We start from the raw sequence: 13,579 nt of genomic DNA on the forward strand, positions 1-13,579 counted from the left end.
TAAGCTGAGAGAGTGACTGGCCCAAGGCCACCCAATGGAGATCTCTCACAACTCAATGGGACCAGTATGGAGTTCATATCCTCAACTGCCAACAGCAAAAAGAAAAGACACATCACCTGTTTTTGAAGGTCCCATGTATCTGCAAGGCATGCTAAGGAATGCCTAGGTGTGTTCTGTTCGATGCATCTCACATCCCCTGCACTCTACTCAGCTGGAGGCCTCCATGTTACATGCATCTCAGCTGCCATTCCTTGGCTCCTGCCAAAATTAATCTGGAACCAAAACCACCTAAGGTTCTGTTAAGGTAACTGTGTCAGTGCATTACTGCATGGCAACAGTTGTAAATTCTTGCTAAAAGCACAGGATTCTAGGCATCTTGATCACGATCTGTTCAAATTCTCATGTTTAGAGATTTAACTGGGGTAAAGTGTGAAGAGAAACAGGGAGCTATTCTTTCCTCCTGAGTGTGCAGCTGATTTTTATGTGTAGGGAATACAGTCCAGGCCAAACACTGAAGTCTGATGATGCAGCATGAAGACTCTAGCCAAGTAGTGATGGTTATCGCTCATGTTTGTCAGATTTCACAGGGGGACCCCCTCATCACTTCCCCGACTATCCCAAGCTGCCCTTGGGCAGGGAGAATGAGAGAGACAAGTGTCAAGCTGACTATTGTCACTGCAGCCTCCCATCACCTTCAGCCACTGAATGCTAAACAGCTTTCTGAAATACTGCCCCCAAACTTTCAAATAAGCCAAACAGTTGGTCCAAGCTTTTGGCTGATAAAACAACTGTTTAGTACTCATCTCTTCAAAAGTAAAATGAGAAACAGTCCATGTTTCACCTGCAAATAAAGGGGCACAGAACTGAGTATGTGTCCACAGCCGCGACAAAGGCCGTGCTTGATCCACTTAAAAACTACCGCAAAGGAGAATGCTGGACTAGATCGCGCTAAAGAAAGCACAGCTCCTTATGTTATCATGTGTGCTACAAACAGAGGCACGTCGGCTAGGTAGCAAACCTAGAAGAGTCAGATTATCAAACTAGTCCATTTTGGCCCATTAACCTGTACTGGAAGTGCAGTAAAAGTGCAAAAATGGTGCATCATTCAGCACAAGGACATCATCAGACATTGGCTAATTAACTGCACGCAGCTGGTTTGCCACCCTTCCTTTGTTTTTGTTAGGCTCCAGGTCTTTTTCTCTATTAGACCCTCACGGACCCCATTACGTTCCCTAGGGAACTTAATGCATAGAGCCAACAGGGATGATACTGAGATTCAAGGTTCACATGCTCAAGATCAGGACTGTCTTCACAGACTGCTAGGAGGAAAGGAGCCAGCTTTAAGATCCCTTTGCCAGCAACAGCTTCCAGAACAAACCTGGATTATCACAAGCACACGTACCTTGCATCTTGGGGCTGTGGCTACTGCAGACAAATGACATCCTTAATTGCAAGCTAGTACAACAAAAGCCACATATTCTGCCTTGCAGAACAATATACCTAGAATAAACCAGGCTCACAGGTCTGTGAACTTCTACAGTGGGCTGCCAAAAGTCTTTCTAGTGCATCTTTCACTCCTTTTCAGAGAAGCAATTTTATGGTGAATTTTCTGTTAACAACAGGTTGAGACAGAGGAAAGGGATCTCCACACTGAGGTAACACAACAAAATAATGGCCCTGGAAAGCTAAATGCATTCAGAAGTTTCCACTGTCACTTAACTTCTTTCTCCCCGAAGTTAACAAATGGCCAACCATTCGTATTAAGAGTCTTCTGTGGTTCCATACTTAGATGTCTCAGAGAATGCTGCACACTCCCAGAAGAGACTACTGGACCAATTTTCACAAGGAACCTTCCCCTTCCCTCCCCAGTCACATTTTGGGGTAACTGTGAAATTTAAGCAAAATCTAAGAAGCAAATGCAATATAGAGACACCAAAGATCAGTGTTCGATAACATGTGACCTGAGAAGTTAGTAATGCACAAGCAATGGGAGCAAGACGAAAAATAAGCCAAATTCTCTCTCCAGAAAAGAAAGCCTGCATGGATGAGTACAAGCAAAGCCCAGCAAGGTTACATCTGGCAAGTGGTTCTCACAGCTTCTGACAAATTGCAGTGTCAACCACAAAGGTGTTTTCAAAATGGCGAATGTGATGACAGTTCTCTGCTGCACGTCGATGGATATCTGGAAAATGGGACCAGAAAGAAAATCCAGGTTAACTTTGTTGTCACATGAAATGTTTTAAGAAGAAGAAATATGGCCAGTTCAAGCATCTGGAAACAAAAATATGAAAACGTTCCAGATGCACCAGGCAATGCAATACAACCAACTTATTGCATTTTATAAAAACACAAATCTCAAAATCTGTTCTCCAACCAAAACAATCTGCATCAGCAAAAGGAGGTTACAACATATGGAAGTACTGTCCTAGTAACAATAAATAATGTCAACCTTGTGCCATTCAAAAAAGCTTTTAAAAGATCAAGCAAATGAATAATAAAAAGTTAAAAGAATTTTAACACTGAGTGGGGAAGTTGCTGATGGAGACAATGTGTCAGACCTGTATTGGTATGGATTTGCAGAGGGCAATTATTCCTCTTTCTCCTACTCTGGGGGTTTCTCATCCATCACCCACCATTTCCTACCATTGGCTTAGCAGGTTCCTTATTCATCTAAAAGTGGGAATGAAAATGTCTTGCAAATCGCTGCCTTCAGTCAGCACTGATGGCAGTTTGCCAACTATTTCCATACTTAGTTTTCGATGAACAAGGATCCTTTTGAGCCATCCAGTGGGAAATAATGGGCAGTGGATGGGAGCTACAGAGAAGAAGAAACAATTACCCTCTACAAATCAGCGTGAGTCAAAAAGTGCAGTGCACTGAAGTTCAAAACTGATGATAGAGACTACATCAAACTGCAGTCAGCTTTTTATTCTTCTTTACTTGATCTTTTTTGCCGATTCAGTATTAATTGTTTTGCTCAGGCACTGCAGCTTGTGTAATAAACAGTTGCAGCATTTTGACAATACATACCAATTCTTTCACTTGCTAGCAAAATCTTTATATAATCCCAGGGTTCCTAGCACGGTACAGAGGTTAACAGCAGATGAAATATTCAACCTGGTCAGAACCAAGTAAGCAGATTTTCTGAACTTTTAAAAAAAATCTCAGCATTGGCTAGAAAGACTGGAGGACAACTCACTATCTCACCAAAAGAAACCGTAAAAAACAAAACTTTGCAGTGCTAACTAGAGAATGAAATCTCTACAAGCCGAGTATCAAGTCCAGGAGGCATATTTAGTGAAGCATCAGCCATCAGTCATCCACATCACTGGACTGCCTTAGCTCAGAAGGGAGGTTCTGGCAGGGCAACTGTTATAGCAGTAAAGTGCAATTCACTGGGAGGTCCTCCTCATACACAAAGCCTACCACACTGAATGGGAACTTTGCAACAGCAAAGAACTCCCAATCAATTTAAACAGGGTTGCTGGTTTTTTGAGAACTTCCTGATAGACTATGCTCAGTTGGCAGGGCTGTATTCAGTGACAAACATCATGCTTGGCATGCAGTGGGCCCCATGTACAGTCTCACCTGGTTCCCATTAGAAAGGCTAGAAAAAAATCTCTGCATGCAACTAGGAGACCCCTGGGGGTCAGAGTAGGCAACACTGGCCTAGTTGGTCCAATGGTCTGATGCTGTATAAGGCAATTGCAGGGGTTTAGCATGATCATTTCCCTAGATGTCTTCAATTTCTCAGTATCTACCATTAAAAAAAAGACTGCCTTAATTCAGTGACCTCAACATGGTGCTTGTCAATATGTTTCCTGGCATAACTACCTGCTTATTCCAAGTACTTCTTCCCCAAAGTAAAGAGCCAGTCTTGGCTTTCCCCCACCTCAATGGAGTAGGAGGTAGTTCAGAAGAGCCCAGAAGGCATCTGCATTTGCAGGGAGCACTCATTTGGAATGTTGCCTCCATCACAGAAGGATTCTTGGTGCTGAACTTCCTAATGTTTTTTATTAGACCCAGCCCCTGTAGCAGCCATCTATGACTGGTCCCCCCCCCCCAGGCACCATTTTGTTGTTGTGCCCACTACCTGTCCTCAAGATTCCAAAAGCGCTTAAAGGGTTAACAAGGCTAGGGTCCCCAGACTTAACTGGTGAATTCACCTTACCAGGGCAATATTGCTTTTTTTTTTTTTTTAAGGTGGCAACATATAACAAAATAACCACTATAATAATATTCCATTTGGAGGCTCCTATTACCAATTTTTTAAAATGTGGCACTGAATGGACACTTGAGTAGAGGCCATTGTAAAAAATTGCACCATTGGGTGACATTTCTTCCAAACTGTCATCCTTCCAAATCTGTCATTTCTTCCAAAACTATCATCTTCTGCAAAAGCACAGAAGTCAATTGTGGTATTGAAATAAGGGAGAAGCGTCTCTCAATCCATAGCATCATTCAGCAGCAAAACACACAAATAAAGCAAAGCAACATGTGTCCTTACGTCTCCTTGAAGTTCTACGCTTCAGCCTATATGTCTCTTTGCCATGGCACAGATGATAAATAAAGGAGCCAAGCTGGTCCATGTCAGTGACGTGCTCCGTGACTATCATCTCCTCCTGGATTATGTAGGTCTGCGGCAGATACACCCCTTTCTGAAATCACAGAATTAAATGCACAGAACCCTGAGAATTTCCAGTTCATCAAGATAAATCGAAGGCATTTCAATGTCAGAAAAACAAATTTTCCATTTCTTAAGAGTGCCACATGGCCAGGAATTTCACTCTTCTGAAATAATTTACTAGAGTCCCAAGCAGTGTTCCCTCTAAGCTGTTAGTGTGAGCTAGCTCACAATTTTTAAGCCTCCGGCTCACACATTTTTGCCTTAGCTAGGGAAGGATGGCTCCAGAGCAAACTAATTTATGCAGCAGCCAAATCGCTCACTCACAACTTTAATGCCAGGAGCTCACAAAGTATGATTTTTGCTCACAAGACTCCACAGCTTAGAGGGAACATTGGTCCCAAAACGTGCAAAGAAGGAGGAGGAGATTGGATTTATACCCCGCCATTTATCTTCATTACCCAAGAATTACATTGCAAAACCAGTGGACAGTAGCAGGATACCTGAATTTAGTGGTATAAATGATTGTTGGGCATTATTTTCAATGCAAGCTAACATTGGAAAATTCCTCTCAAATTGACATACCTGATCTTTTTAACTTGAAAGAACAGACAAGGTTAGACCCAGAGTGGTCCTCCCCTTCTGCCATTCTTCATTGACTCATCAGTGTGGTTGCCATTCTCTCTACCCCAATTTAGTAAGTTTTCTGAGGCACAGGCCCATCTTCTACTTTTGTTACTATATACCACATATATGAGTGCTATCACCTTAATAAAAATAACAGGAAATGTTGCAGTGCTGTAGTGAGAATTCTTAGAGAAATTTGTCTTTGAAATGTATTTTGTCATTGCAGAGCTAAATTATACATTTTGTCTCCTGGGTCTTCAAACGGGAAGTGAGAGGCTCTAAGCAGAACTGTATAAAGTTTTGTTTCTTCTCTCTATTACATCCCATTTTATACTTAGTCCATATCCTATACCCTCCCAGCAGAGGGAAAATATTTACAAAACAGACCCAACTCTAAGGAGGCAAGAGTACAACAACTGCACCAGAGTCACAGTCACCCTGCCGCCAGTACCCTAACATTGATGCCAGATCGGCTGCATATGGAAGCTGCCAACCAATGCATGCCGATGCTAAAATGTCTCTCAGATGTCATCCAGGCACCACCCACACTCAGAGAACAACGCATGAAGGAAAAAGCACCTTCCACTGTAAGACTGAGCATGGTGAGACATAGAATGAACACACATCAAACAGCTCTGCACACATGGGCTTAACTCGCTTCCTGCAATCAGGTTCCCCTTTTGACAGGCAGACACATGGGATGGAACCATGGCCATGTGAACTACAATACCCACAAGCCTCCACAACCCAAGATCTCTCCTACCCGAGAGTCACGTCTTGAGAAGGGAAGGGGGAGCTGAGGAGCCAGGGCAAGGGGGATGAAGATGCTTGGGCAGTAACAACAGAACACACAACTGCACAGGCCACGTATGCATTCCTGGCCCCAAACAGCTCTGAGGGGGGAAAGCAGCTATGTGGAAAACATGAGATGTGGTCCCACCGAGTGGGAGGACGGCAAGAAGGCAATGCTTAACTTTTGGCCAGGAACTGGAGAGAAGGAAGAGGCGTGGCTGGAATCTGCACCTCACAAATTCCTAAGCAGTCCCCTTAACACCCAAATGGGCCTGCACAGGAAGAAGACATATCACACCCCCCCCAGGGGCCCTGGTGTCAAAAACAGACATATTTATCATGTCATTATTTAGTACATTTCAATCCTGCCCTTCCTCCAAGGAGTTCAGGACTGTCTGATACACATGCTAGGCCAAGGGCAACTGCAGAGACAGGATTAACAGAGTGGGAACAAACAGGCAGACCACCTACAGATGCCCCAGTTCAAGTCCTGCATGGGGTTAGATACCAGACAGCACAGGAAGAAGTCCCAGACACATGATCCCTTCCGCAATGTCATTTTTGTCACTCTTTTGTCCCTATTGCTTTGGGTCTTCCCCCCTCCCCTTTTCCACATGTGTTTTGCTCCCTCTGGGACCACTAGAAAGAGAAAAACACATTTGCGGGGGGGAATCCCTGAAGCAATAGGGACAAACAAGTGACAAAAATGACAGTGCGGAAGTGACAACAGTAGAGGTTTTCCACCAACAGACTCAGCCCCTTGGCATGCGCTGCTCCTTCTGACTGGTTGGTCCACACCAGTGTTCCCTCTAAGCTGAGTTAGTGTGAGCTAGCTCATATTTTTTTAGCCTCCAGCTCACACATTTTTTTCATAGCTCAAGAAGGATGGCTCGAGAGCAAACTAATTTATGCAGCAGCCAAATCAGCTGCTCACAACTTTAATGCCAGTAGCTCACAAAGTAGAATTTTTGCTCACAAGACTCCACAGCTTAGAGGGAACATTGCACGCTGATCATTTTGCTCCGCAACCTCCCACATACCCATCCTTCAGCCGCATTCAGATAGTGCATTACAACTATCTGCTCCTCTTTACCCCAGCAACCGTTCTTCCTCATTCCTCTTTCTATGCAGGCTGCATGGCTTAGGAGACACCAGTTGTGATCAGGGGGCTTTTTGAAACTCCTACAGACAATCCCATATTGAAGATCAATGCCCCGAGTTAGCAGTGAATGGATAGCTGCTCTCCTAAGAGCTTCAGAGCCTAGGTTTAGGATTGCTCCCTTACAGGAAGAGGAACAGCTTTCTCATCTCAAGTGCTCCTTACTAACATTATTTGGGTAGTACAGGTAGCTTGTTTCAAGCCTCTTAAGCTCAAGGATTTAATGACAGCTTTCACGTATAGCTGTCTTTTACATTCAACGCACAGTACACAATAACCTTATGCACATTATCCACTGTCATGTTGACCCATCTGAGTAATCAGAGTGAATAGGCTGGAAAGGTTCACTGTATAGTGCCATGTCAGATCTTCACTCCATAGACTCAAGCTAACAGGCCATGTAGGCAACCACCAGCTCCACCACAGGGTCACCTGCTTACCCGACACTCTCCTCCCTCCCCCTGTACAAAATCGACCTATACAATGCAGACCAAAAACAGCAAGAGCCAACTGGGATCCCAGCAGAACAATATAAAATGAAAACAGCCTCCCCACTTCCTAGCTCAACAATTACCTCCTGAGATATTAGAAAACTCAAAGGGAACAAGGTATTAACACAGTGTTATGCTGTTGTGTCAGCGAGGCAGGCTAAATCAATACACTCTTGCAGAATACTGCTGTCTCGGTCTACAAGCTGGCTTTGCAGACAGTTCTATAAAAGTTATACTATCGATCCATCTGCGCTGAAGAAGCAGAGAAAAAGAATGACTGTACAATTACAAGCAACATGCATTATGTTAACAATGGCTGAGGATCTGGATGCATTTTGCCTCTGATGTATAGGAAAGAGACCAGTACCTTCTCGTTCATTAGTAACTTAAGTAAAAGTGTATATAGAAAAAGCAGAGATTAAAAATCAGCGTCAGGTTAAGACAACCCTCTTTAAGACAACACGATGGCCGACTAGCTGCTGGAACCACCAATGCGCCCTGGCCAGGCTCTATGTCCCCCTCTGAGAATGAATGAGTCAGGGAGGCATGTGGAGAAAGCGTTCATGGTGGCAAGATTTCCCCCCGTTCCAGTGGAACCAAAGACAGCTTGGCTGGAACCGAAGAGTTAATTGATTCAGGGAGCATCTTGGAATTGGAACAATGCTTCTCCTTATGTTTGGCTTTGGAACGGGCTTTCTTAGGCGGGGGTTCTGATGTGCAGCGTTCAGCTGAATGGGCAGGCAATTGGACCTGATGCTTCAGTTCTGTTGCTGGAACCGAGATGCTCAACGGCAGGCTCGCAAGTTGGTCGGTTCTAACCGGGGACTTCCGAGGGCAAAGATTGACTGTGCTTGGCCGGGGCAGATGTTTTTGGTGCCGGGCTATTAGAGCAAAACAGCGCTTTCTCCCCATATGCTTGCCTTTAAGTGCGCTGCTCAATCTGACTGGGCTTTTGGGGTAAATTGGAGGCAAATTTACATGTGGCTGTATTATGGACCTCAATCAAGCAGAGAAGGTAGAGGTGTTCATCCAAACGGGTCATTTTTGTACTGCACTGGGTACATTTTTTAACAGAAGATTAAGACATTACTGTGATATACTTAACTACAACAGTAGCATGGTAGAAGTAGTCAATAACTTTATATCAAAACTAAAGAGACGTTCTATAAACAGGAATCATAGTGATGCAAGTTTACCACCTCTGTGTTACTCTGAGCAAACACAGCATTAGTTTGATAAAAGATTACATAGGAATTAAAAATGACCCCAGTGCTCAGCTTCAATACTGGCATGTCTTCATAGAGTTGAGGCCAATTATCTTCTGCAAAACATTCCACCAGCATTCAACACTAACAGCTTTGAATGGTGTTAAGAGTTCTTAAATCGTCAGCACTGTCTGTTTCATGGAGCAATAATGTGCTTTGCTTTATCATGCACTTCTGGTTCACTTCTTTGGGAAAAAGAAATCCACAGATGAAAACATGATCAAAGAATGAAATGTAATGTGCAGCACATGTCAAAATAACTTGGTATGGCAGCTGGAAGAGAGTGTCTGGCATCAAACAAAAATCATCAAATAAATTAATGGGATTCACCATAATGGGATATTGCAACATTTAAGGAGTGTCAGAAAGATGAGACAGTTTTAGGGTGGTTAGGAAATAAGCAGTGGACACCTGTACAAAGTTGATGAAGAGCTAGAGGCATGTACTTGCTACATAACTCCAGAAGCACAAATACACTAAGCAGGAAATGGGCAACAGATCTGCAGCAGATTCCCACTCACCATCTCTCTGTGCTATGCTTTGTACACTCACATACCTTCCCCTTCAGGGAAAGGGATCCCTCCTCTGATGGTTAGTCCATACAGGGACAGTATGACTATGGCACAGCTTGCCTGACACATTTTGAAAGTAGAATTTGGTTTCCAAAGCTGGAATCTTTGGTACAGAATTGACAGAATAATTTCAAAAGAAGCCTGCTGTATTCCACATCCAGGCCTGCATAGCCTCAGTAAGGCTGCTATACTGTGCACCTTCCAACCACTGGGTTGAACCCAACTGTCTTTTCTACTGGTGAAAAGGGAAGGAGTCCTCCTCTTTGGCCACCAAAAAAGAGCTAAGCTATGAATTTGGAGCCTACATGCAAACAAGCCATGAGAGACAGGGGCTATAGTGTGGAGGTAAACTGACTGTCTGAGTAAAAAGGCTGGCTGGATCCAACCCATATATTGGGACTCATATCATTTTGTTAAGGGAATGACCCTGGAAAGTCTTTGGGCTTGCACCTTCCCAACCAACTCCCTTTGTGCATGGCTTGGATGTTACTAAGTACAACTAACCACAATTTATTGTGACGTCCAGTTTGGACACCATGACCAACTGTTGTTTTCTGTCTTGACTAAAAAACAGGATTCCAAAGCATGGCTGAATCTTGGCTTGTGAGCAAGAAAACAAGACCACAGTTTGTCAATCTCGATGTCAAAGCAAACTGTGGCTTGTTGGGATTGCCATTTCTGCTTCAGGAAAGGGCACATGAGCTGACATGTTGTTTAAAAATATTTGAACAAACATAAGAAGCATTTTCCCATCTACCTTCATATTAATGAGAAGCTCCCAGAAGCTCTGTGGCGGCATGACGATAGTGGTGTTCAACTCAATGACATAGCATTTATCAAGGGCTATGTCATGATATGCTGTCAGTCCCTGAAACAAAAACACATAGAATGGATTCAAAACAGACTCATGGACTCAAGTAGAAAAACACAGCAAAGGTATATTCAGTTTTGGAAAGAAAAAAAGGAGAACTTGATTTTATCATGCCTAGACCTTTCAGACATATATTAAGGTGTTACCACTAGGTTACACATTACATTAAAAAAAAAACTTCATCTAAAACTGGGTATTAGCACTTGATTTGCTGGAAGGCATCTATCCAGTACAATCTTTCACAGGCATCTTTCCTTGGGGAGAAAATGGGCTGCACAGATTTGTTCTCCTGCACCTCTGATGGAATGCTCAGGAGGGGCACTACTACCTGAGGAGCAAGTCAGTCCTGCTGCAAAAATGCTTTCTTCCATCTTCACTTAGCCTGGAGGATGGCTCCTAACTCTGACCTGTCTATAGTCAGCCTCCTGTAATTGTAAAACCCAGTGAACTGGATCTTGGTTCTCTAATTGTGGGATCCAATTTCTGCATGCAACCCCACCAACAACTGAAGTTTAACTGCTGCTCGCAGTGACACTTGAACCAAGATTCTAAAAATGGCTTTGGATGTTCTTAGGAAGGAGACAAAGCACTATGAACAACCCTTCCCTTCCTGCACCTTGGGTGTAACATCAGAAAAAGAACTTGCACAAGCCCAGCATGCACGTTTGGTTTAGAACATTGCTTGGCAGCATGGAAAGAGGAAGTGCACTTCTTCCCCCCCCACACCCCATTCCCTGCTCCAAGCCTGTGTTGCTTGTGTTACACTCTTCACATTCCAGCCCTTTGCCTGCAGCAACCACAAAATCCATGCCCCGTTCCTAATTTCTTACCCGCTGAAAATCATGGATAATATCTGCAGGATCACTTTCACCAAAGTGGGGCATTGGAATGTTGATCTGTTCGTAGTCCTCCTCCAGGTAAATCCTCACATCCTCATGCAATTCCAGCTGTTCCCTTAACTCTGAGTAGTAATGGTCTTGATAGATAACTCCACAGTGGAAGAGATTTTCTGAGTCGGTCTGCAAAAAAGAAATAGAAGGTCCTCCAAAACGTGCATCACTTCAGTATTTCTTGCAAGGGCTAAAGGAAAAGCTCTGTAGCAGTCTAAGAGCACATCAAGATGGCAGCACTCTCAGCCTACTAAAATGGAGGAGGAGGGAAGCAACAAGGACCACTTCGTGGAAAATCAGGGTTTTTTTCTCCGGCTTTCTGTACTGAAGTCACCCTCACTACCAGCTATGGCACTGACTGGTGGAACTAGCATAAAGTGATGTCACAAGATCACTACAGGCCCACACTCTTCTTACCTGCAGCACATTAGTGCAGGTGGAGAAATGAAGACTGCTCAAAACATCACAAACAATGCTATACAGTTTGTCCTACTGAGGACCACCATCTACTGGCCTTCTAGACTTGCTCTTGACTATATGCAGGCAGCCAGTGGTGGGTGGTACCCACTGGAGCTGGTGGGGCAATGGGCAGGGTGGCCAGTTCAGTCTTGCTTTGTCCCCATCATCCTCTCTTGCAGCACTGCAGAAGACAGCAACTGCATTTAAAAGATGCTCCCAATGCAGGTGTGCCAGTCTCTTCCCTTATTCTGTTCAGCAGTCGGTTACTGGTTATTACCTTCCTTCTTCCATTTCTCAGGGCCAGGGAAAAGGGTGAACAGCAACAATTTTCCTCCTCACACTAAGACAGAAACACCTCTCTTCATTGTGTAACAGTGAGGTTTCACTGTGAAACATGTGTCTGTGAGAACTGTCTTCGCCTGTCTTGCCCATCTGCCTCCTCTTTGTTCAAAGGAACAAAGCTAAATGTCCTCAGTGAAATGGGCCCATGAAAACAACCCCCGAAACAACCCCCCCACACACACACACAACAGCCTGGACTAATTCTAAATAGGGTGGAAATGGAGGCTTTAATGATAGTAGTTCATATGGGCCTTGATAGCTATTAGTAGGGATGGGCATGAATCACATTTTTGAAGTTCCGTTTGTGGCCTCTGAACTGGGAGGTTGATTCGCAAAACAAACCAGTTTGTATGGGTTCAGGACCCCTGCTTTCTGCACTCCCAGCTTTGCTGCTCAGCTGTTTGGTTTAAAGGGCTGCGAGCCATTTAAACCACTGCTTTCTAATCTACGTGGCTTTCCGCAGGGAGCAGAAAGCAGTGGTTTAAATGGCTTGAAGCTGAACCCAAGAAAGCCCATTTAAACAGCTGAGCCAGGTGAAGCAAACTGTTCCACATGGCTCAGCCGTTTTCTTGGGCATCCAGCCCCTGGGGCTGTTTGCTCCATGTGGTTCAGCTGTTTAAAGGGACGTTCTTGGGCAGTGAGCCCCAGGGGTTGGCTGCCCAAGAAAGCCCCTTTAAACAGCTGTGCTGTGGGAGCAGGCTCAGCTGTTTAGAGCCCAAAACAGCTGAGCTGCAGGAGCAGGCTGCCCCCAAGGCTCAGCTGTTTCTGATCTAAACAGCTGAGTGGCCGGGAGCTGCCTGCTCCTGCTGCTCAGCTGTTTTGGTGGCTTTTGCAGGGAGCAGATAGCAGGAGTTTAAACTCCCCATTTAAAGCTTGTAGACATTCATAGTTGGGCTTCAGTTTGTAAACCACGAACTGGCCAAAATTTGTTCCGAGCAAAGGTTTGTGAGCCTGTTCATGCCCATCCCTAGCTATTAGATTTCTCCTTTTGAAATAGTTCTGTTTCATGACAGTGTGGCACAACTTGATATTGGGCAGAGAATTCAGTATATTAAAAATCTCAGCATGTTTTTAGGCTGCAGAGTGGAAACACATGCACAATGACTGATGAAATTTCAGACAAATGGGAGAAAAGTGAGCACAAAGTCTCAAGTCCACTGCGTCTGAACATGGAGGACATAGAGATATCCATCACAGTGAATAGCCACTTATAGCGTAATCCTCCATAAGTCTGTCTATTCCCTAATTCTAAGCCAGTGGCCACCGCTATGGCAGGGACTTCCACAAGTTCATTATGCGTTTCACAAAAAAGCTAGTACTTCTTTTTGTCTATCCCAAAGCCACTGCCCATCAACTACATTGTGTGACTCCAGCATTATAGGACAGGGGGAGAAATTTCTCTGTCCATTTCTGTTACATTGTGTACCATTTTTATAAACCCGTACCATTTGTCTTTACCCTCTAATCTTTTTTCTAAACTAAAAAGT

At 44.1% G+C, this 13,579-nt stretch overlaps 1 protein-coding gene across 1 annotated transcript in view; it reads right to left on the reverse strand.

Annotated features, from left to right (window-relative positions):
* Positions 1-13,579, reverse strand: part of ITM2C (integral membrane protein 2C) — a 31,780-nt gene continuing 18,201 nt past the window's right edge. The window contains exons 3-6 of the mRNA XM_015411309.1: positions 11,232-11,420; positions 10,288-10,398; positions 4,508-4,658; positions 1-2,182 (exon numbers count right to left, since the gene is read on the reverse strand). Of these exons, the coding sequence (XP_015266795.1) occupies positions 2,091-2,182; positions 4,508-4,658; positions 10,288-10,398; positions 11,232-11,420 (543 nt within the window). The 3' untranslated portion in view covers positions 1-2,090. The remainder of the gene's footprint in view (positions 2,183-4,507; positions 4,659-10,287; positions 10,399-11,231; positions 11,421-13,579) is intronic.

Source organism: Gekko japonicus, unplaced genomic scaffold (genome assembly GCF_001447785.1).
Source record: "Gekko japonicus isolate JY-2015 unplaced genomic scaffold, Gekko_japonicus_V1.1 scaffold433, whole genome shotgun sequence".
Taxonomy (NCBI): Eukaryota; Metazoa; Chordata; class Lepidosauria; order Squamata; family Gekkonidae; genus Gekko; species Gekko japonicus.